The sequence below is a fragment of the Rattus norvegicus genome, chromosome 19 (assembly GCF_036323735.1).
Source record: "Rattus norvegicus strain BN/NHsdMcwi chromosome 19, GRCr8, whole genome shotgun sequence".
Classification (NCBI taxonomy): Eukaryota; Metazoa; Chordata; class Mammalia; order Rodentia; family Muridae; genus Rattus; species Rattus norvegicus.
Genome location: NC_086037.1, coordinates 39,957,687 through 39,981,881, shown reverse-complemented (window position 1 = coordinate 39,981,881; position 24,195 = coordinate 39,957,687). Strand labels below are relative to the sequence as shown.

Below are 24,195 nucleotides of genomic sequence, written 5' to 3'. Positions count from 1 at the left end.
AAAAAAAAAAAGTCCTTGCTCGGGTGTAACCTTATTATTGTCCCCCAGGATTTATTTCCTGCTTAGCACTTCCGTGTTCAGAATTTCAGTGCGTGTTGAGGATACTGAAAGCTCTTTTCAGGTTTTTTTTCTATACTTCCTACTTTCCAGGAACTATTCTAGCCTTTTCTCATTCTCCTTTTTCTGGCTAAGAGCAGTCCTGGCCACTACCATTGGGAACAGGAACGCTAGGCTACTGGTGTTACTCTAAAAACCATCCTTCATTCTCACGCCGGAAGCAGCTGTTCTAGCGGTGAAAGAAGGACGGCGTGGTCTTCAGTTTGCTATGTCCACCAACAATATGTCCGACCCACGGAGGCCCAACAAAGTGCTGAGGTGAGCAGTCCGGCAAGTCATGGCAAGGCGTCTTTGGTTTTGGCGGTGGGTCTAGGCTAAGTTGATCCGGGTAGGACTTGATCGCTCCTGATCCTTGAACATGTCGCAGGTATAAGCCTCCTCCGAGTGAGTGCAATCCGGCTTTGGATGACCCGACTCCGGACTACATGAATCTTCTCGGCATGATCTTTAGCATGTGCGGCCTCATGCTTAAGGTGGGCGGGGATGAGTTTCCCTGAGTGTCTGTTGGTCCGCCTGAAACTGAGGCCTGGGGGCGGGTTCGGAAAGAGGCACGTCTTCTGGCTGTGCTGGAGGTGGGGAAGGCGGGGGCTGAGGTCAGGGGGGGACGGAGCTAGGGTGAGGCCCCAACATAGGGGAAGTTAGGCTTGCTTGCATTTGTTGAGATGTACAAAGCCTAGCGGGTCTGAGAGTGGAGCCTAACTTAGGCAATTTAAAGACAACTTGTGGAAAAGAGACAGAGACGGTCCTAAGCATGTGGGAATGTTAAAGCAGTCTGAGAGAATGTGGTAGGGTGAAAGGTGCAGGACACACACACCAGCATCAGAAGCCTGGTGCTTGGAGTAGGCTCTGAAGGGTTGGTGTTGAGGTACTTATCCGGGGATAAGGTCCGAGCTGCTGATATTTGAGGGTCTTGGTTGTAGGAGCTCTTTGGCATACTTGTCACTGACGCAGTCTCCTCACCTACCTTTCTTCAGCTGAAGTGGTGTGCTTGGGTTGCTGTCTACTGCTCCTTTATCAGCTTTGCCAACTCCCGGAGCTCGGAAGACACTAAGCAGATGATGAGTAGCTTCATGTGAGGATCCTGAGGAAAGGGGCTGGGGTCCCATGCATGCTCTCCAGAGCTGACAGCTCTTTTCCGTCTCAGGCTCTCAATCTCCGCCGTGGTGATGTCCTATCTGCAGAATCCTCAGCCCATGACGCCCCCATGGTGATGCCACCGAGGAAGCTTTGTTCCCAGACTCCGGCCCACCGTCGTCTCTCTGGCCTAGCCTTTGGCTGCCTCCACCCTCCCTCAGCTGCTGTCCTAAACTTGTCTGAGTGTGGTCTCTGGGCTCCCAGCTGAATGGAGGGAAGTGGGCCCTTTCTTTGGGGTTCTGCTTCTGCTTTGACAAAGGGATAAACCTGCAGACTTCCCTTTTACTCCTCCCCTGGCCACTGTTATGAGAAACACTGCTCACATTTCTAGGGATTCACTTGTTTTCTTATTGAAACCAATTGATATAAAAATTTCCACTCTGATTGTCTTGTATTCTCTTTTGTTTGTAGGGTACTCTGCCCAGTAAAGACTGCCCTGTATTGGGGCCCCTGGATAAGCTTTTTAAAAAATGAGTTAATGTGTATATTTCATAAGTCTCATGTCTAGGGTTAAGCATCAGGAGCAAGACAATTATTTCTACACTTGGGTAATTGTTGGCCCTGATCAACCTAACCGATTTAGGCTTTGGTTTTCTACGTATGTATGTATGTATGTATGTATGTATGTATGTATGTGTTTATTTTGAAGCGCTGGAAAGTCAGGGCTTTATACAGGCTACACAGGCGTTCTACAGAGATATTTGTCTAGGTTTTATTTATGTGTGTATCCACATGGCCACGGCCAACCGTCATGCAGTCCTGCCTCTGCCTCAGCCGTCATTACAGCTGTTTATTAAAAACCAAACTCTGATCCTGCATTTTCTTATTAGAGCAACAGAGCAGTGAATAGACCAGTAGGGAAGGCTATGCAAGACCTAGGGTTTTCTCTCCCTTACAAGGCCCTCCCAGCTCACAAGCAGCTGGCTTTCTATCTAGACTGGGCTGGGTGTCTCGTCTCTGGCATTCCAGTGGCAGTTTGTGTAAAGTCCCAGCCCCACAAGGCAGACCAGAACTGTTTTCCACCCCAGCTTCTAGCCACTTTAGGTCCCTCCAGAACCCTGACCCTAAGGAGAGTGTGATGCCCTAGAAACCCATCTACATTTTCCACCCCTTAGGAAACATTGAAGTCCACTGGAAAAGCTGAATCCTTTGCTGACACGTATACAAAAGCATATCACAATGTCTTAGTGTTAAGGTCTCCTGCCAAAAGAGTCCTAGGGTGGAATGGGGGTGGGGACAGATCCAGTTCTTCCCTGTGCTCCTACATAAGTCAGCCTACTGCCATAGTTCCTCGATAGCCCAGGCCCTGCCCCCTTCCGCACCGATTGGCGGTTCGGGTTCTGGGGGCGGAGCATTCGCAAGGATTTAGCTAAACCAGAGAAAGCTGCGGAAGCAGCGTCGCCGGAACCATGGGCACCGGATCGCTTGCCCCTGGTGTCCGTGCTGGTGGCGGGAACACTGGGTGGCTCTGGATGAGCTCCTGCAACTTAGGTTTGCCAGTCCTGTCTATTTCTTTTCTTATTTGGTTGTTACTGGCTGCGCCTGGCGCTCAGGCCGCGGGTTACAAGGTGAGCTGGGGCCAGTGGGCAGAAATGTCTTTGGGCAGAGTTGAACTAGAGGTGTGGGTGACACTGATCCGTAGGAGACTGCTGTTGATCTGACGGTGTGGACTAAGAGCGTGCATTGGTTTTCTGAAAAGGTGTAGCGCGGGAGCCTGAAAACAAGGCTGCACGTGATAATCATGGCCTCCCTGTGACTCCAAGTGGCCTTCTTGGACTTTGCATGCGCTTAACTGTGGTTGGTCGGGTGAAGGATGAGCAGCCACTTGAAAGCGGGACTCTAAGCACAGATTGTGCAAATGGTTTCTCTTATTGGTGACTGCAAACCCCAAGACCCATTTGGGGTGGCTCTGCTGGAAAACCTGTCTTGCAAATCTGACTCCACCACCTGGAAGCGCCTGTTCTTTACTTTCCAGAGTATGGGATGTGAGCTGGGCTGCTCACCGCTAGCCTCACCTTCCTTCAGGACTCTCAGCTTCCTGGCTCCTTCCCGTACGAGTCACTAGCACCATGCCTCAGTGTCCTAGTCTGACAATTAGGGCTAATATAGCCCCGCATCTCAGGGTGGTTGCCTGCTGTCTGCAAATGCTTAGCTAACCCCAGCTAAAATTATCATCCTAAAGTTTGTGGTCTGTGGGGTTCGTGTAAAGTGGGAATTGCATCTGTAAAGTAATGGGCACTGTACTCTGTGTGCCCTTCTGGGACAGATTATAGCTTTCTGACCTCTCTGTGGATCACTCCAAAGTTAAGGCCTGTGCTTGTACCGTCTTACTGCCTGCTTTGTGATAGTGGAAATCAAACCTATGGTTTGAACATGCTAGGCAAGGGTTCTACCACAGAGCCCCCAACCTGCCTGCCTCTAAGACTCTAGGTTACTGACAGGAGATGTGTATATTTTGGGGGTCTCTGCAGACATGTCCCACCACGAAGCCAGGCATGCTCAACGTGCACCTGCTGCCTCACACACACGATGATGTGGGCTGGCTGAAGACGGTAGACCAATACTACTACGGCAGTGAGTAGAGAGTTGGGCGCCCCTCTAATTTTCTCACGGGCTTGGCCACTGGGGTGGGAAAGATGAGTTTTCTGGACGCTATCACTGTGTATCTTATAGTGGACCCTCACTTGCTGACCTTCATGCCCATAGTCATGAGTGACGTCCAGCATGCATCTGTTCAGTACATCCTAGACTCAGTGATTTACTCTCTACTGAACGATCCCACCCGTCGCTTCATATACGTGGAAATGGCTTTCTTCTCCCGTTGGTGGAAGCAGCAGACCAATGTAACACAGGACGCTGTACGGAACCTGGTGCGCCAGGGTGAGTCTGCCCCAGGAAGTGGAAAGAGACAACCCAGCCTAGCTTGTACTTCTGCAAAACTGATCACTCAGATTATTCATTCATTTACTTATCATTTATTGGGCCAGTGTCTAATTATATAGCCCTTCCTGGCCTGGAATTTGATATTAGATTGGACTGGTCTTGAACTTGTGGAAATCATCCTTCCTCCCTGCTTCCCTCGAGGTAGAATGGAAGACTTGGACAGCCAGGCTTCTCAGAGATTTTTATCATATCATGGTGTGTACACACTGTACCCACAGTTGCACCTGCTTACCCTCTGTCTTCATGTAGAGAGCCCTGTCTCACAAGGTCCCACCTCAGTGGCTCCACAGGGAAGTCAGCCATGCAGATCCAAGCACAGTGGTTTGGAAACTCCCCTTCTCTTCAGGCTTCGGTATACAGTATGGTCTGTTTTCCTATCCTTGCCCATGATGGTCCCACTTCTAACAGCTACCCTTCTCTCCCTGCCTTATTTGAACAGGGCGCCTGGAGTTTGTCAATGGTGGCTGGGTAATGAATGATGAGGCAGCCACTCACTATGGTGCTATTGTGGACCAGATGACACTTGGGCTACGCTTCCTGCAGGACACATTTGGTAGTGATGGACTTCCCCGTGTGGCCTGGCACATTGACCCTTTTGGCCATTCTCGAGAACAGGCCTCCCTGTTTGCCCAGGTGCCAGCCTCCCTGTTCTCTTTTGGATCTGCCCTTAACTTATGCTGACTCTGCCTTTAGCTGTTCAAACCCTGTCCTTCTCTAGTAGTCCCTGGGACTAGATCATGGCTTGCCGAGACACCATCTCTTGGGTGAGATTGAGTCTTGGGAGTTGCATTCAAGCCCTGCCTGGTCTATGTCCCAGGGTACCACAGGTTTAAACTGCTTTGTTGTTCCCATCCATTGACCAGGCCTGCTTGGGCTGGGGCAGCTCTCTAAACCAGTGACTAGTAAAGATACCTTCCTTTAAAAACAGCTTCATGTCTGTGCTGACCTCACCCACCCACCTCAGACTGTAGAGAATTTGGCTTTGATATAACTAGGGAGGTGGAAGTGGGTTATGATTTAACAGTTGCTTCTTTGCTAATCCTTCTCAACCTTGGAAATAAACATTCAGGCTTTGTGTGACCTGTGCCTGTAATGCCAGCAGTTGGGAGGACTGTGAGCTAGAGGTCAGCATGGTCTACACAGGCCCTGTCTCAATAAAAACAAAAAAACAAAAACAAAAATACTAGGGCTGGGGCTGGAGAGATGGCTCATTCGTTAAGAGCCCCGACTGCTCTTCCAGAGGTCCTGAGTTCAATTTCCAGAAACCACATGGTGGCTCACAACCATCTGTAATGAGATCTGATGCCCTCTTCTGGTGTGTCTGAAGACAGCTACAGTGTACTCACATACATAAAATAAACAATTAAAAAAATCTAGCTTTAGAAAATTATAATTTAATATATATATATATGGGTATTTTGCCTGCATATATGTCTGTGTACCATATGTGTGCAGTGCCCACAAAGGAAGATTATAGGATCTCCTAGAACTGAAGTATGGTTGTGAGTCACCATGTGGATGCTTGGTATTGAACCTTAGTCCTCTGGAAGAGCAGATAATGATCTTAACCATTGAGCCATCTTTCCAGCTGTGAAAAACATAGTTTTAGTCGCGCATACCTTCTCTTCATGGTCTTTCCCAACTACATTCCTTCACTCCATCCTTTCTGCCCTATCAGATGGGTTTTGATGGCTTCTTCCTCGGGCGCATTGACTACCAAGATAAATTTAACCGGAAGAGAAAGCTGAAGATGGAGGAACTCTGGAGGGCTAGCGCCAGCTTGAAGCCCCCTGCTGCTGACCTCTTTACTGGTGAGTGGGTGGGAGAGCAAGTCATACAAGACCTCAAGCTCAGAAGGGTCTGCTGTGATGTTGTTGATGCGCTGTGATCATCTTAGGATTTTTCATGGTTTTTGAACAGGGCTCTGTGTTCCTTCTGTACCAGCCTTTTTGAATTTCGAAGTCTATCCTGGGTGGGATGTGACAGCCCTGGCCCCAGGACAGGTCTGGGGTGCTGAGTCTGTTTTTGTCTACAGGTGTGCTCCCCAATAATTACAACCCTCCAAAAGACCTGTGCTGGGATGTGCTGTGTACAGACCCTCCCGTGGTGGACGATCCCACAAGCCCTGAGTTTAATGCCAATAAGTTGGTTGATTACTTCCTGAACCTCGCCTCTTCCCAGGTAACATATACCCAGATCACAGCCCAGAGTATGCAGGGACAGGCATCTAGCTTTTCCCAAAGCCCAGGGGAATGTCTCCAAGGGACATGAAGGACTGGAGAGACAGCTCAGTACTTAAGAGCACTTGCTGCTCAAATATCAGGGTCAGAGTTCAGAGCCCAGCACCCACATAATAATTTAGTCATTCTTTTTTTTTTTTTTTTCTCTTTTCTTTTTTTCGGAGCTGGGGACCAAACCCAGGGCCTTGCGCTTGCTAGGCAAGTGCTCTACCACTGAGCTAAATCCCCAACCCCTAATTTAGTCATTCTAACCACATGCTCCTGAGTGGGAATTATCTAGAGGCTCCAAGGGATGTAGAGACAGGAGGGTCATTGGGACTTCTGGATTTCTCTGGAAGAAAATGCAAGTCTCAGGTTCAAGGAGAGATTCTGCCCAAAGGAGTAGGCAGAGAATGTTAGGACAGCACCTGGGACTCTCTTCTGATTTGTGCAAGTGTATAGACAAAAACATCTCTTACAAATGTGTAAATACACAGAACACACACACACACACACACACACACACACACCTGAAAAAAAGATAGTGTGATAGTGTAGCCAGCTATACCGGTGTATTTTAATCCCAGTACCTGGGGGTGGGGGTTGGGGAAAAGCAATTAGATCTCTGTGAGCTGGAAGCCAGTCGAGGACTACATAGTCTCAAAAACAAAACAAATAAACCAAGGAAGTTGGCCAGTGAGACCGCTCAGTGGATAAAGGTGCTTGCAGCCAAACTTGACAGCTTGAGTTCAATTTCCAGAAGCCACTTGGTGGAGTGAGAGCACTGACTCCTGAGTTGTTCTCCAGCCTCCAAGCTGGTGCATGCATACCGTGTCCCCTCCCCTCATAAATAAACACTTAAGAGGAGGAGGAGGAGGAGGAGGAGGAGGAGGAGGAGGAGGAGGAGGAGAAAGAGGAGGAAAATGACGAGAGAGGATGCTCAGTGCTTTGTAACCTCGTCTGAGTGAAGGGCCCTGGAGGACTTCAGCAACTACTGGCTGTTTTGTTGCTTTCAGACAAAGTCTTACGTAACCCAAGCTGGCTTTGAACTTCTGCTCCTCAGTCCTCCATTTTCTGAGTGCTGGGAAGGTTGAGTCCCGCCATTCCTGGGACTCAAACCCAAGCCTTGTTATATGCACTCTTACTGACTGAGCAGTATCCCCATACATTTGTGTGTGTGTGTGTGTGTGTGTGTGTGTGTGTGTGTGTGGTGTTTTGTTTGCTTGTATTGGGGATCTAACCTGAGGTCTTGAGCATGCTAGTCTAGTACTCTCACACTGAACTCCATCCTTAGGCCCCCACATTTGGCACAGGGACAGTCCAGGACACTCTGGCCTGAGAGTTACCTTTTTATCTACAGAAAAAGTATTACCGAACCAACCACACCGTGATGACCATGGGCTCAGACTTCCAGTATGAGAATGCCAACATGTGGTTCAAAAACATGGACAAGCTTATCCGCCTGGTCAACGAGCAGGTCAGCGTGTCTCCTGTGTGTGTTAATCAGCTTTCTGTCACTACTGTCAATGCCTGAGATGGTCGAGTGACTCTGGGAAAATAGTCCAGCCTAATGGTGCACCCTAGTGTTCGGGATGCTGAAGATTGCTTTGAATTGAAAGCCAGCCTGGGACAAATGGGGACACACTGATACACACACACATACCCTCATGCACACACACGAATGCATACACGCATACACACATACATACACACAGGCACACACAGATACACACAGGCACACACAGATACACACACGAACACACAGATTCACATGCGCTCGCACACACACATGAACACATGCGCACACACAGAAGACCCTGTTTTAAAAGGAAACCAAGATAAAGAAAGTTATTTTTAGTTTTTTTTGTTTTTGTTTTTTTTTTGAGACAGGGTTTCCCATGTAACCCTGGCTTGTCCTGGAACTTGATCTGTAGACCAGGCTTACCTTGAACTCATGGATCTGACTGCTTCTGTCTCCTGAGTGCTGGGACTAAAGATGTGTGCCACCACACCCAGCATAGTTTTTTTGTTGTTGTTGTTTTGTTTTTTTTAATTTATTTAGTGTATATAAGTACACTGTTGCTGTCTTCAGACACACCGGAAGAGGGCATCAGATCTCATTACAGATGGTTGTGAGTCACCATGTGGTTGCTGGGATTTGAACTCAGGACCTCTGGAAGAGCAGTCAGTGCTCTTAACCACTGAGCCATCTCTCCACTCCCCCAGCATAGTTTTAGTTTCCTGCACTGTGGGTGTCGGCGCAGGTGCACATCTGTGCCTGTACATAGAGGCCAGAGGAGAGTGTTTAGTGTCTTGCTCTATTGATCTCTGTCTTATTCCCCTGAGGGTTGAGCCTGCAGCTAAGCTGGCAGTCAACAAACCTGCACTGTAGTAGCCTAAAACTCAGTATATAGCTGAGGATAAACCTGAACTCTTCATCTTCCTGTTGTTACTTCCTGAGTGCTGGGACCAAAGGTGCAACCACCAACCACAATGAGTCTCATTCTTACTTCTGCTTTTCTGTTCCTACTTTTCCTGTTCCCTTCCTCCCTTCTCTTCTACTTTCTCCTCTTCCTGCCTCCTCCTGTTTCTTCCCTAGAAAAGGTTATTTAGTTATTTTCTGGGTATGGGTAGTCTGTCTGTGCATGTATCTGTGTACCATGTATACGTCTGGTACAGAGTCCAGAAGAGGGAGTCAGAAGCCCTGGAAGGCACAGGTCATTTCCAGCTAAGTGGAGTTACAGGCGTTTGTAAGCTGTCGTGTGGAATCTGGGTTCTCTGAAATCGCACCTGCTGGCTTTAATCCCGATCCACCACTTCTTTCTTAAAAGACAGGCTCTCACTGTGCATTCCTGGCTGGTCCTGAACTCACAGAGATCTGCAGGCTTGGGCCTCCTGAGCGCAGGAATTCAAGTCCTGCCACTGCTGCCGCCACCACCTCCTGCTCCTCCTCCTCCCTTCCTCCTCTTTCTCAGTGTTGGGGATTCACATATGAGTATCATATATGCTTGGCAAGGGTATCACACTTCAGTTCCCTCGTACAGTTTTAAAGACCCTTGTGATTATTCTGGGCTTTCCAGATACTTTCTATTTTAAGACCAGCTGATTAGAAATTTCAATGCCCTTAAAAATTAAAAAAAAAAGTTCTATAGGTAGGTGTGGTGACACATACCTTTAATCCTAGCTCTTGGGAAGCAGAGAAAAAGTGGATCTCTGTGAGTTCAAGGTTAGCCTGGTCTACAGAGAGTTTCCGGACACCTGGGGGAGAGACCTTGTCTCCAAACTAAACCAAAACAAAACCAACAAAAAGAAACAAACCAAACAAAAATCAAACAAACCAAGACCAAACTCAGTTTTGTTTCATGTGTGCGTTTTGCCTGTGTGTGTGTCTTTGTACCACATGTGTGTGCCTCAGAGGCCAGAAGTGGGAGTCAGGTTCCCTGGAACTGGGGTCGTAGACAGTTGTAAGCATCTTTGTAGCTACTGCAAATGAAACCCAGATCTTCTGTAAGAGTAATAAGAGCTCTTGACTGCTGAGCCATCTCCAGCCCACTCCAATTCTCTTTGGCTACCTCACTAATGTAGTCACAGATTCTGTGGGATCAGACTACGGAAGTCTTTGGTTGGTCATCAGACCCATCAGACATGAAATTGTGAGGGCGTGTCCTCTCAGATGGCCTGCCTTTCTGGTTTCGTCACTATTCCTCATCTATACAGAAGCTTGTGTGCCTTCTTCTATCTTAGCTGAACATCCCTGTCTATCGGTGTGTTCTCAGCACCATGCAGTCCCCCCCATCATCATTGCGCACCCCTCCCTGGTCTGCCTCACCAAAACAGCTCTCAGTGACTCCTCAGGACTTCCCAGATCCCTGCCTCCTAGAAAGCCTCTGGTACCTTGACCATTTACTTCCTGTAAACACCATGTCCCAGGCCTGCTTGCTACTTGCTGGGGATGGTCTTGGACTTTGCTAGGCTTGTGCCCCTGGAAGGGTGGGATTAGACGGGTGCTGGAGGGTCATTCAGGCCTTGTGCAAGCCTAGGCAAGCGTGTACCGACGGAGCCACACACACCAATCTCTCCCTGTTTTAAAAAATAAAGCTGCCCAAACCTGTAGTTCCAGCTACAAGGGAGACTGAGGCAGGGGGATCAAAAATTCGAGGTCAGCTGGGACAGCTGGGTAATACAGGGAGACTGCCTCAATCAAAACACGTAAGAAAGAAAAGAAAAAGTTGTGTGAGATTATAGGATTATTCCTGAAATCCTTTTTTTTTTTTAAAAAGATTTATTCATTTATTATATATAAGTACACTGTAGCTGTCTTCAGACACACCAGAAGAGGACATCAGATCTCATTACAGGTGGTTGTGAGCCACCATGTGGTTGCTGGGAATTGAACTCAGGACCTCTGGAAGAGCAGTCAGTGCTCTTAACCGCTGAGCCATCTCTCCAGCCCCCTCCTGAAATCCTTTTAAGTGCAACAGTGTTTGGTCTTGGCCAGGATATACTTCCATTTTGACCATTGCTTTGCACTCAAAAAGTGTATTTAGGGGCTGGAAAGATGGTGAAGTGGCTAAGAGGACTGGCTGCCCTTTCAGAGGACCCACATGGTTGTTCAGAGCCATTTGTAACTCCAGTCCCATGGCTTCTGACATTCTTTTCCGGTCTTTGTGGCACCAGGCAGGTTAAAAACATCTGTACACATTAAGTAAACAAATAGATCTAAAAAACAACAACAATGAAAACCACCACCACCACCACCACCAGAGAGGACGGGACCTATTGCATTCCTGTGGGCCCTGGGAAGGGAAGGTACAGAGCCCCAGGCTCACACACACCTTCCCCCAGCAGCAGGCAAACGGGAGCAAGGTCCACGTGCTCTACTCCACCCCTTCGTGTTACCTCTGGGAGCTGAACAAGGCCAATCTCACTTGGTACTTGGGATGGGGAACGGGGTTGGGGTGGGGTTGGCATGCTCCCTGGTTTGTGACTGCTCTCAATGTCTCCGTGCAGGACAGTGAAGGAGGACGACTTCTTTCCTTATGCTGATGGCCCCCACATGTTCTGGACTGGCTATTTCTCCAGTAGGCCAGCCCTCAAGCGCTATGAGCGCCTCAGCTACAACTTCCTGCAGGTGGGTGAGCATGTGGGGATCCCAGCAGCCCAGAGGAGCTGCTACCCAACAGGTTTCTTCCTCCTCAGGTGTGCAACCAGCTGGAAGCACTGGTGGGTCCCGAGGCCAAAGTGGGACCCTACGGCTCAGGAGACAGTGCACCCCTCAGTAAGTGTCATCTGTTGACCATGGGTTGAATGGGGCGGATGAGGGTAGGATTGAAGTTAGAACCTTGTTGGCCCACACCGGACCCTTTGCCAGTGTTTGCATGATGATGGGGCCCAGAATTCTGTGGAAGATGGCATCCAACTTATGTTCTGTTGGCAGATGAGGCAATGGCGGTGCTGCAGCACCACGATGCTGTCACTGGTACTGCAAGACAGAATGTTGTCAATGACTATGCGAAGCAGCTGGCGGCAGGCTGGGGACCCTGTGAGGTTTGAGGGGCAGGGCGCTGAACCAGGAAGGGGCGTGTCCATAGTGATGGGTGGGCTTCAAAGCTCTTGTAGGGGCGGGGAGAGGGAGGGGACTGTAAGGAGGGGGCCATTCTTGGGAAAGAAGGGTGGAGCTTATGGGAACCGGGCCAGGTATAGGTAGGAGAGGTGGAGCCTTGTTAGGGGCACGACCAGGCTCCCTGGGGTGCAGACCTTGGGGCAGGTTTTTTGGTGATCCTCGCCAGGTTCTCGTGAGCAACGCTCTGGCGCGACTCAGCCTTTACAAACAGAACTTCTCATTCTGTCGGGAGATCAACATCAGTATCTGCCCAGCCAGCCAGACGTCAGAGCACGTGAGTCAGGGCTGGGAGGCAAGTGGGATGGGACCCCAGAAGTCGACGTCTGCAGGGAAAAGGATGGAGTGGTTGCGTAATTTATTTTGGGAGGGACCATTCTGGGTGCAGGCACGCTGGAACAGAATAGTTCATCACAAGGGGCAAGGCATGTCCTGGAAGGTCAGGACCGTGTGGGAAGTGCTCTCCTAGGTGGGTGATTTTGGAGCCCTGCTGTGACTGTGCTTTTTCTGCCACAGTTCCGGGTAATTATTTACAACCCCGTGGGGCGGAAGGTGGATCTGATGGTTCGGCTGCCGGTCAGTGAAGGCATCTTCCTTGTGAAGGACCCTAACGATAGGAGAATTTCCAGTAATGTGAGCCTGCACAATGAATTCTCCCTTCCCCAATGCATTTCTCCCACATCTTGAAGATATCTTCCAGAGTTTCTTCTTCCTGTGTATTCTTCCACCCGTTCCTTAATAGCTGCCTCCTGAGGAATAGCTCCTTCTCACAAGAAACAACCCTTGTAAATGTCCCCCTTGGAATTTCCCTCACTCACCCTCCTTCCCTCCCTCCCTCCCTCCCTTCCTTTCTTCCCCCATGTCCCCCCTGCTCCCTCCTCTTTCCCCCTTCAGATAGGTTTTCACTGTGTGCCCAGGCTGGCCTCTAGTTTATGATCTTCCTACCTTAACCCTCTGAGTGTTAAGATGCAGGTTTGGGTCACCTCACTGTTTCCCCAGCAGATTTTCTGTTTATGGGTAGCTCCTTTTCCCCAGGAGTTCTCCTTTCCTGAACCTCTAACCTCATCTCTTTCTCTGCTTCTTCTTTGCTCCTAACTCCTACCTAGTGTCTGTATATAACTCCGCCTTCCTCCCCTTCTTTTTCTTCCCCTTCCTCTTTCTTCTGCCTTGAACTAAGTATGGAATATGCTAGGCAAATGCCCTTCCTCCCTCTTTCCCCCATCACACCCAGGTTTCTTCTTCTCTCTATTCCTTGCCCTCACAGAGTGATGCTTGCCCACATGACTTGTTTTCTAAATGCCTTCCTGACTAGCATTCTCTTACTAAAGGTGGTGATGGTTCCCAGTGCTTACAGTAAGACGTATCAATGGGAGCTGCTGTTCCCAGCCTCAGTGCCTGCCCTGGGCTTCAGCATCTACTCTGTGAACAAAATGAGTGGCCATAACCATCAGGCCCACAACCTAACGGCCAGGCCCAAGAAATCCAAGTCCCGTGTCTTAGTCATTGAAAATAAGGTGAGACTCCTCTTGGATCCCCTTCCTTGCCTCCGTGACAAATTTAAAGTGTTATAAAATGACTTGGATTCTGGGTCTGTGGCTTATGTTTATCCATCCTGATGTGTTCTTTAGTGAGGAGGGTGACCTTTGAGCCTCAGTTTTCTTTCTGGAGCAGTTGTGTAAACTAGTGTAGCCATGAGATTGATACAGTTAGGCAGGCAGGTGTTGAAGGGTCAGGAAAAGGCTTCTTTGGTAAGGAGACAGTTGAAGGTTGGGATTATACAGCAGTGAGAGAGCACTTGTCTAGCATCTGTGAGGCCCTGTGTTCATTTCCAGCCCCTCAAAAACCAGATCAATCGAGAGCTAGTGCCTTAGTTAGGGTTTTTATTGCTTTGATGAAATATTGTGACCAAGTTTGGAAGAAAAGGGTTTATTTTGCTTACACTCCAGGTAACAGTCCTTTGCTGAGGGAAATCAGGACAGGAACTCAAGCAGGGCAGGATCCTTGAGGCAGCAGCTGATGCAGAGGCCATGAAGGAGTGCTGATTACTGGTTTGCTCTTCGGGGCTTGCTCAGCCTGCCTTCTTGGCCCAGGAGTGGCCCCGCCCACATTGGGCTGGGCCTTGTCCCGTCAATCACTAATTTAGAAAAAAAGTTCTTCAGGCTTGCTTGTAGCCCTTCTATCTTATAGATGTGTTTTCTCAATTGAGGTTCCATCCTGTCAGATGACTGTAGCTTTGTGTCAAGTTGGCATAAAAACTACCCAGCACAGCTGGAGAGATGGCTCAGCTGGAGAGATGGCTCAGTGGTTAAGAGCTCTCTGCCCTTACAGAGAACTCAAGTTTGGTTCCCAGTGCCTAGGTCCAGCAACTCACAACCAACTGCCTGTAACTCTAGGTCTAGGGGAACACAGTACCTGTGGCCTTGCAGGCACCTGCAATCATGAACACATACCTGCGCACACACGTGCACATGCACACACATGCACGCACATGCACACACACACACACACACACATACACACGTGCATAAAATTAAAAGTTAATTTAAAAAAAAGAAAATCCTGATCAGGACAGCCAGAGCTACATAGTGAGACCCTGCCTCAAAAAACCAAACAATCAAAAGATAAAAAAGAAAAAACCCCAAAACTGAGGTAAGAGAAGTGAAGACAAGCAGATTACTCTGCGACTTGGCAGATTGCCTTTGTATGCTCCTTTTTTCCTAAAATATACTAAAATTGTATCAGGCGATGTGGACCTTGGTATGGTATGTTGTATCTATAATCCTGATACTTTGAAGGCAGAGTTAGGATTGGTGGGGCTTGCTGGCCCAGGTTCACTGAGAAACTCTGTCCCAAAAATACAAGGTGAACAGCCTGGTCTTTGTAGTGAGTTCAGGCTAGCCAGAGCTACATGACGTAAACCTGGCTCAAAAAAAATAAAAATAACAGGGGCTGGAGAGATGACTCGGTGGCCAAGAACACTCGCTGCTTTTTTGAGAGGACCCAGGTTCAATTTCCAGCACTGACTTGGGAGCTCACAACTGTTCGTGACTCTTGTTCCAGGAGATCCAACACCTCACACAGACATACAAGTAGGCAAAACAGCAGTGCACATAAAATAAAAATAAATCATTAAAAAAAGCATGGTAGTGAACCATTGACGCCTCGCCATCTTTAGCCTCTGCTGTCTGCATGCACATGAATGAACACACACAAACAGATACGCATGCGGACATCCCACCACACACGTCTCTGTGACGACACTTCTGTAAAGATGAATAATGTCCGAGCAAGTCTCATAAGTGTTCACTGTTACTCTTCATCTTTTCTTTAGATTCTAAAAGAAATAAAAATATTTTTGGGGTGGTGGGATGGGGAGTACGGGGTCTCACAGAGCCCAGGCTGGCCTTGAACTTGGTGCATAGCATAAAATGACCCTGAATGCCCACTCTTCTTGAGTGTTGGATAATATGTGTTGATCTGTACGGTGCCCAGGCTAATCCAGGTCATGACACATGCTAAACCAGCGCTCTGACATCTGAGCCACTTGTCGCAACTTGAGACTCTTGTCTGTGCTCCTCTGAAGGCCTTATGGGTTCCGGCATTTGGCTCATGGATGATATATTGGTCAAGCTCTGGAGCAGATGAAGGGTGTGATCAACTCAGGATACCACATTGGCCTTCACTGCTGTGGGTGGACTTGTTAATATAGAAGTGCGGGTTTCTTTCTGCAAAGGGCTGTTTGTCCCAGAGGGCCTGGTGTTTAGAGAGATGGTCAGGTAGAGGCCAAAGTTGATGGAAGCAGCAGTCACAGTTGTGTTTACTGACGGGGTCAGGTACAGCAGTGGGTGAGATGAGGGAAGAGGACTCCAGGGAGGGCTGGAGGAGATGCTTGTTTACATCTGTGTTCCATTTCCCCCCACAGTACATACGGGCCACATTTGACTCTGACACAGGGTTATTGAGGAAGATTGAAAACCTGGAACAGAACATTTCGCTCCCTGTGAGACAAGGCTTCTTTTGGTGAGGAAGGGCTGCTATGTCAGAGCAGGCTGCACAGAACTGGGCTGGGGTGCCTGGAGCTGAGGTCTCTCTCCTTGATGCTCACTGGTTCTGGTTGCAGGTACAATGCCAGCGCTGGTGATGAGGAGAGTCCTCAGGCCTCTGGTGCCTACATCTTCAGACCCAGTCATCGTAAACCACTGCCTGTGAGCCACTGGGCTCAGGTCACTTTGGTGAAGGTCTGTGGCTAGGAGCCATGAGTGGGTTGGAGTGGTAATGGGAACTCTGGGAATGGGATGTGCCTCATGTAAGGTGTGGGTGGGAACAATTCCACCCTCTTCGTTATTATTATTAGGTTAAAGGACAGTGAATTGGTGGGAATCTACTACATAGGTCCCTAGGATAGAATGCAGGTCATCAGGCTTGGCACCAAGCACCTTTACTCACTGATCCATCTCTCTGGTCCCCAAGATTTTTTTTTAATTCTTTTTTTTTTTTCAGAGCTGGGGACCGAACCCAGGGCCTTGCACTTGCTAGGCAAGCGCTCTACCACTGAGCTAAATCCCCAACCCCCAAGATGGGGTTTTACTCTGTAGCTCAGCCTGGCCTCCCACCTCTTGATCTTGCCTCAGCCCCTGGAGTACCAGGGTGACAAGAGTGCATCAGTCTGCCTGGCTTTATTTACTCTTCCTTTACATGTGGGAGTAGACTCCAGGCTCCCCCTGCTGATGGATGGAAGGCACTTGTATAAAGGGCTCTGTCAACATGTTCAGATCCATCCCTAGCTTTGGAAATTGGAGGTGAAGTGGGTAGCTAAGTATCACTGCTGGGAGTTCACCAAGATCTGGGAAGTGCGTTTATGTCTTGGGATGTAGTTTAGGTCACTTGCCTGTGAATAAAGACCTGAGTTCTATCCAGGTCCACACTAGCACAAAGAGGGCTTATGACAACAGCACTTGGGTAGCTGAGGCAGGAGTATCTCAGGTTTGAGGCCAGCCTAGGCTATGTAGTGAGTCTCTTCCTCTCTCTCTCTCTCTCTCTCTCTCTCTCACACACACACACACACACACACACACACACACACACACACACACACGTAAGCACCGTTACTTACCTGGCCAAGGTCATCTGATACGGCCATGAAGAATTAAATCAGGTCAGGTTGGAGGGCCACAAAGCAACTGAAGCTGTGACAATTTTATTGAGAGCTATCAGACTTTTTATACTTTTATCAGAAACAGAATATAGTGGCGATTGCCAGGATCAATACAGTTGTAGTTAAGATGCGATGTTTGCAAGCTATACATGGTATACAAGATTAATGTCTAATTAATGTCTTGTCAAGCTTTCATGCTTCCTTGACTAAGGGAACATACAGAAAAACACAAAGAGGTCTGAATACTTCACCGCCTGAGGGAGTACATCAGTCCCTCAGGACCTGGAGGGCACATTGTGCCCCTGGAGCCGTGGACTGTAACCTGAAAAACCTATGTTGCAAGGTAGCTAGGCCAGGTCAGACTCCATGGTTCCCTGCACACACTCACGCATGCACACACATGTGCAGGTGCTTGCGTACACACAGAAACAGCAACAGCAACATTTCTGTGTGGGTGGATATTTGATAATTCACACTTAATTCTTCTTGAGTATCTCAAGTGGTCCCCTAATGATTTTCTGATGTTTCCTCCTAGGGTGGGAAAGGAGTGGATGCAGGCTTCTGAGGCTCATTGACTAAGCCAGCTCAGTCAGTCAGCAGGGTCTCAGGTGAGGGAGTGAGGACTGAAAAGGGAGAAAAACAATTAGACAAAATTATAACAGGACTCCAGCCCATACCGAGGCTGAAGCAGCTTTATTCTTCCCTAGTCTGCTTTTTTTTTTTTTTAAGATTTATTTATTTATTATATATAAGTACACTGTAGCTGTCTTCAGACACACCAGAAGAGGGCATCAGATCTCTTTACAGATGGTTGTGAGCCACCATGTGGTTGCTGGGAATTGAACTCAGGACCTCTGGAAGAGCAGTCGGGGCTCTTAACCACTGAGCCGTCTCTCCAGCCCCCTAGTCTGCTATTATATCATTCTAAGTACATCCAGAAACCATGGTCAGTTCTTAGATCAAAGACAAAGTCATCAAGTGAAGTAATAAACAAGAGGATATCAGATAATGATTAAGTAAAGCAGTAAACAAAGCCCTGAGGTCACTGTTTCTGACGTTCTTATCTGAGCCTACGTCTGTGTCCGAGCCCAGGGACAAACGCCAAATTCCTAAGAGTGCCACCAAGCCTGTCAGCAGCACACGTTTGATGTGACTCCCCTTTAGGCTAATGTACTTACTGTATTGGAATATGGTCTGGCCTTTTGTAAAAGCGTTATCTGAATTAACCATGCTCACAACAAGATAAAACTCTTTTGTTCTGGGCCATGCATGGTGTCGTATGCCTTTAGTCCCAGCACCAAAAGGCAGAGGTAGGTGTATCTGAGTGTGAGGTCAGCCAAAAAGACATAGTGAAACCCCCCATCTCAAAACCAAACCAAACCAAAAAACCCCCGCAGTATCACAACAACCAAAACAACCAACCAACCAGCCAACCAAACAAACAAAATACACTTTGTAACAGAATGTCTGGCTGGGTGTCCAGGAGAGGTGGAGGTGTCACAGGTGCCACCATTTCTTCTATCCTGCTCTTGTTCCCTCTAACGTCTTTAATGTTCAGTTCCTCTCCCGGTCCAATAGAGACACCCAGGCTCCAACCCCAGCATCTGTGTTTGAGCCAATGAGAGGGAAACACTGCTCATACGACCTTGATCGTTCGAATGGGGCAGATTGTGGCCATCCAGTTCCTGACAGGCACAGAGAAGACTAGACACTTGGAGCTAGAGCCGTAGTCTAAGGAGGGAAGCTGGGGCCGTGGTGGATATCAAGTATGTATGGGTACAGTCAAAGGCCGTGCGGCCTATGGGGATGGCACACACACCTGCCATCCCAGCAGGGAGGTGGAGACGGCACAATCGAGTCCGGGATAGTTTTCAGGTTTGACTACCTACAGAGTTGGAGGTTAGCCTGAGGTGCTTGAGACACTATAAATAAAATAAAATAAGATAATTATGCGGAACAACCAGGCTCTGGACTCCAGAAGCAAGGGTGGGGGAGTTGGGGTGGGAGGGAGGAGATGGTGAGGAGGGGAAGGTACTTTCCACCAAGGCTGACCACCTGTGTTCAGTCTCTAGAGTGCATGTGGTAGAGAGAACCAGTTCCTGCAAGTTGTCCTTTGGTCTCCCCACGTATTCTACACACAACACAACAAAACAAAATGAAAGCCGTGAGAACATTCCATCGAGTCAGTCTGAGGTGGGGATTGCCTTTATGTAGCATTTTCAACATGGCTGACACCAGCCCCCTGTGTGCTCACAGACAAACTTGGTGCAGGAGGTACACCAGAATTTTTCAGCCTGGTGTTCCCAAGTGATTCGCCTGTATGAAGGACAGCGTCATTTGGAGCTGGAGTGGACGGTGGGACCAATCCCAGTGAAGTAAGTATTGCAAACCTCTCTGTGGTGGGGAGCAAGCCGAGGGGTGACGAGGAGGCACTCACAGGGTTACTCTTCCGTTGAGTACAGAGATGACTGGGGAAAGGAAGTCATCAGCCGCTTTAACACCCCGATGAGAACCAGGGGGCAGTTCTTCACGGACAGCAACGGCCGGGAAATCCTGAAGAGGAGGTGGGAAGAGGGTATTGTGGTGGGGATTTGGTGATGGTGTGGCTGAGGGTGAACAGAGAGCAGGGTCCCAGGTCTGATCACATTCCACCTCTTCCCAGGGACGATTTCCGACCCACCTGGACATTAAATCAGACTGAACCAGTGGCTGGAAATTACTACCCTGTCAACACTCGCATTTACATCACGGTACCTGCCCTGCCACTGCCTCAGACTAGGAAGCATCTCCCAGATACCTGAGGCAGGATGGGCTCCCAGTAGGGCCCTATATTGTCAATCACCCTTACACCTAGGACGGGCATATGCAGCTGACCGTGCTGACCGACCGTTCCCAGGGGGGCAGCAGTCTGCTGGATGGCTCATTGGAGCTCATGGTGAGAGGGGAGCCCCGTCCAAGTCGAGTTTCTCCCATAGGACCCACTCAGACCCAGATAAGCTTCAAGGCTGTTGTTGGTACTCATTTCCTGTTTGTGACCTTGGTCCCACTCTCCTTCCTTTCCCTTCCTTTCTTGTGCTGGGATTAAGGGCCTGCTCAATATGCCTGGTTTTGGAATTACATTTCTAGGTTCCACTTTCCTGCCTCTTTTCCGACCCCTATTCAGGCCTTGACTTATCCCGTGATGATTCTCTTGTTTGGCATGTAATCTTTCTTTGTCCTTGGGCCTCACTTCCGCTGGAGTCTCCCGACAACCACTGACCCTAGTCCTCACCGTTTACTTGGTCTTTGGTTTCTGTTGGAATTCCTGCAAGCCCATACCCACTTCCTGATCCCAGATCACTTGCTAGCTCCTCACTCCTTGCTGGTCTCTCCTCCTCCCAGGTTCACCGACGGCTGTTGGTAGATGATGAACGTGGGGTGGCGGAACCCTTGCTGGAGACAGATACGGGGGATAAGGTTCGAGGGCGCCACCTTGTGATTTTGAGTTCTGTCAGTGATGCGGCTGCAAGACACCGACTGCTGGCGGAGCAGGAAGTCCTGGCCCCTCAGGTGGTGCTGGCCCACGGGGGTAGCAGTCCCTATCACTCGCAGGCACCAAAAATGCAGGTGAGGGGCAGCGAGGTGGCGGGGGTGGGGGTGGGGAGGGAGAACCCGAGTGGCTCTTTCTAAGCCCCTCATTTTCAAGAGTGAGTTCCTTGTCAGTTTAAGCCTTACCCCTTCCGGAGTGCGCTCCACCCTCACTCAAAGCCCCTCCCCCTTTATTTCCTGCAGGTCAGCGCTGATTGCAAGCTAGGCTCTGACCAATCCCATCTCCTCAACTTAGCCCCTCTTCTTTCCGTAGTTCTCCGCACTTCGCCGGGAGCTACCTCCGCAGGTGCATCTGCTCACCCTGGCTCGCTGGGGTCCAAAGATGCTGCTGCTGCGCTTGGAGCACCAGTTCGCTGTGAAGGAAGATTCAAATCGCAACCTGAGCTCTCCGGTGACCTTGAACTTGCAGGTGAGGGGTGTTGAGCTGAGAAACTGACAGGACTCAGACAAGTCAGAACCGGGCTTAACCGGCTCACCTGGGTCCATCCATTCCCTGCAGAACCTGTTCAAGACCTTCACTATCAACTACCTGCAGGAGACCACACTGGCAGCCAACCAGCCCCTATCCAGGGTTTCCAGGCTCAAGTGGATGACAGATACTGGTGAAGACCTGGCAGGCACTCTGCCTGGGGCTGGCAGCAGAGGGTGGGGACAGAGGCTTACAGTGAGCAAGTGGGTCTAGCAAGCCAGCAATGCACCTGCAATTTGGGGCGTGGGATTTTGTCTCCAGGATGAGTTAATCCCTGTCAATGCCTGGTTCTAGGATGGCATCCGTTGCCTTTGGGATGTGAGAGCAATGGCTAGGACTTTGAGAGGGTTTTGGAAATCTTAGGTGGTCTTCAGGCATAGAGAAGTGGTTTAAAGGTCTGGGTGTGAGAGCCTGGTTAGAGTTGCAAGGTGGGTATGTATGGTTGTGCCAAGGCCTGAGTTCTCTTCTGCCAATCACCAGGTCCCATCTCCTACCCTGCTCCTTCCCGGTTGGACCCTACCTCAATCACACTGCAGCCTATGCAAATCCGTACCTTCCTGGCCTCGGTTCAATGGCAGAGACTCATCTAGGCCTGCCAGGAGGAGGGGCAGGCCTCCCCTTCTCTTGCTGGAACCACTCACAAAAATCATTAAAAGACTTCTATTGAGACTCAGGTCATCCAGTGCATTATCTTTGGAGGAGGGGACTGAGAGATCTAGGGAGATCAGCAAACCCTAGCTCAGCTCTGACCCCAGGCCCTAGGTTGGCGTTACCTCCCCTCTGGAATCACATGTTCTTCCCCCTCACTCATCCCTCCCCTTTCTTCCCACTTCTATCCTTTGTCCACACATGCCTTCACATGGCAGCCACCTTTCACGTGGCCATCTAAGGGTAGGCCTGTGTAGGACATGGCGTCAGAGAACCAGTTGCACCTGGGTCTTTCCTATCCCACCTTTGAGTCAGATCTAGGCAAGGGATGTGGGGGGTTCAGGAGGAGGTGGTGAAACAGAAGCAACCTTGGGCTCCTCACAGGCAGGAGAAGAGGCCATCACCCCGCTTCCTGTGACATTAGCCCCTAGCTAATACCTCTGAGGCAGATCCTAGTACTCCCCGAGATTCTAATGTGTTCTGATGTCTGTTTAGATATCGCGTCTGGGAAGATGGCTCTGATTAAGAATGGTGTTCTTCCAGAGTGTTCGAGATTAGCTTCCAGCACTGCATTAGGTGGTTCACCAGCTGTAACGGCAGCCCTCGAGGGATCCTACGCCAGTGGCCTTTATGGTCCGTGGTCACCTTCACTTTCATGCACACACCCACACATGAAATGAGAAAAGAACACTTAAAACGTTTTAACCAGGGGTTGGGGATTTAGCTCAGTGGTAGAGAGCTTGCCTAGGAAGCGCAAGGCCCTCGGTTCGGTCCCCAGCTCCGAAAAAAAGAACCAAAAAACAAAAAACAAAAAAAAACGTTTTAACCATAGTTTCCCTCCCTCCATTCCTCCCAGCCCCGTCTCCACGCCTCCCCCTCCAGAACCACTCCTCATTTTCCTTTCAGAAAAGGGCAGGCGTCCTAGGGATATCCACTAAGCACAGCATAACAAGCTATGATATGCCCAGGCATAAACCCAAGACTATGTGAGGCAACCCAGCAGGAGGAAAAGGTCCCAAGAAAAGATGAGTCAGAGACACCCCCACTCCCACAGTTAGGAGTCCCACAAAACACCAAGCGAACAGCCAAAACACATAATGCAGAGTTCTAGTGTAGACCCATGTGGGGGACGTGGAGTGTAATCCAGCACTCACTGCGTAGTTAGTGAGACCCTGTTTCTCTCTCAAGTAAGTCACTGAATGAATGCAGTAAGGACTTTGTATTATAGCTTATGTCTGTAATCCCAACATGAGAGAGGGTGAGTAGGATCCCCACTGTATTAGGGTTCTCTAGAGGAAAAGAATTTATCAAATGAATCTATATAGACTTTGTGTGTACACACACACACACACACACACACACACACACACACACACACACACTCCTGTCTGTCGTCTCTGCCCTCCTAGACTTATATCTGCTGACAGTCCCTGGGGGCAGGGAGGGTCACATGGCAGAACCTGGCAGGGAGAACCAGCGAAACACCCTGCTTGGGGACAACTTGCTGTGGTACTGCAAAGTCATCAAGTGTAGATCCCAGACACTCCATTCTGTACCAGAAGCAAGACCATCTCTCCCCAAAGACCTTTCAAGGTAGGTAGTTGAGACTAGCTCAGAATGCACCGTTTATTCCAGGCTAACCTTCGACTCGGAATTTTCTCCTCATTCTTCTTAGTGCTGGAATGACCGGCATGCACTCACTTAAAGGCTCACTGTACACAAGGTGTGCTGGCGCATGCCTTTACTTTTAGCCTCAGGAGGCAGAGGCAGGCTGATCTGTGTAGTGAGACATCTGTCTCAACAAAACAAGACAAAGTCCCACTCCAGAGTCCAGAAGGGGAAGCCAGCTAGGGTAAACTGGAAAGAGAAGCCAGAGTCGTGTGTCTGCTGTGCTGAGCCCTGTTCTCTCATATGACTTGGGGAAATGATTTTCCAGAGGGTTGCAGTAGTGAAGTGGTTCAGGGATCATTTGGAGGTGACTTGGGACGGTCCCCATCATTCACAGGGTTCTCTATGAATATGCTTCTCCAGAATTAAAATGTTTTTGAAAATTGCGTGTATGTGCACGGGCATGTGTTTGCTCAGGTCCCACAGTGTGCATGTTGGGGTCAGAGGACAGCTGGTAAGGCTCATTTATCTCCACTGTGGACATCAGGGAGCGTGTCAGGCTTGTGGGTGTGCACCTTCACCCACCAAACCATCCCCGGCCCCATTGTTGCTCTGAGCCAGGCATCTGAGTATCCTGGGTTGGCTTCAGATTCACTGCATAGCTAGGAGGGACCCTTCCTTCTTGCATCTCATG

The 24,195-nt window shown here is 49.3% G+C and overlaps 2 protein-coding genes across 7 annotated transcripts; both read left to right on the top strand.

The window, feature by feature from the left end:
• Window positions 1–262: 262 nt before the first annotated feature.
• Wdr83os (WD repeat domain 83 opposite strand) lies at window positions 263–1,635 on the top strand. 2 transcript variants are annotated; one of them, NM_001399208.1, is made up of 4 exons: window positions 263–375; window positions 485–590; window positions 1,092–1,189; window positions 1,262–1,635. In NM_001399208.1, the coding sequence occupies exons 1-4, from the start codon at window positions 326–328 to the stop codon at window positions 1,326–1,328; spliced, it is 321 nt and encodes a 106-aa protein (NP_001386137.1). In that variant the 5' UTR covers window positions 263–325; the 3' UTR covers window positions 1,329–1,635. The 2 variants fall into 2 exon arrangements, with proteins under 2 accessions (NP_001386137.1, NP_001099417.1); NM_001105947.2 differs by lacking the exon at window positions 1,092–1,189.
• A 947-nt stretch (window positions 1,636–2,582) lies between these two features.
• Window positions 2,583–21,918, top strand: Man2b1 (mannosidase, alpha, class 2B, member 1). Of its 5 annotated transcripts, none has more exons than XM_039097818.2 (24): window positions 2,583–2,819; window positions 3,723–3,825; window positions 3,958–4,131; window positions 4,634–4,827; window positions 5,873–6,005; window positions 6,230–6,375; window positions 7,774–7,890; window positions 11,259–11,344; window positions 11,424–11,544; window positions 11,613–11,691; window positions 11,851–11,960; window positions 12,203–12,310; window positions 12,550–12,666; window positions 13,362–13,547; window positions 15,956–16,053; window positions 16,154–16,271; window positions 19,445–19,563; window positions 19,651–19,752; window positions 19,851–19,938; window positions 20,043–20,123; window positions 20,570–20,794; window positions 21,030–21,185; window positions 21,276–21,378; window positions 21,726–21,914. In XM_039097818.2, exons 1-24 carry the CDS (start codon window positions 2,661–2,663, stop codon window positions 21,833–21,835), a joined length of 3,033 nt encoding a protein of 1,010 aa, XP_038953746.1. In that variant the 5' UTR covers window positions 2,583–2,660; the 3' UTR covers window positions 21,836–21,914.
• Window positions 21,919–24,195: the final 2,277 nt, after the last annotated feature.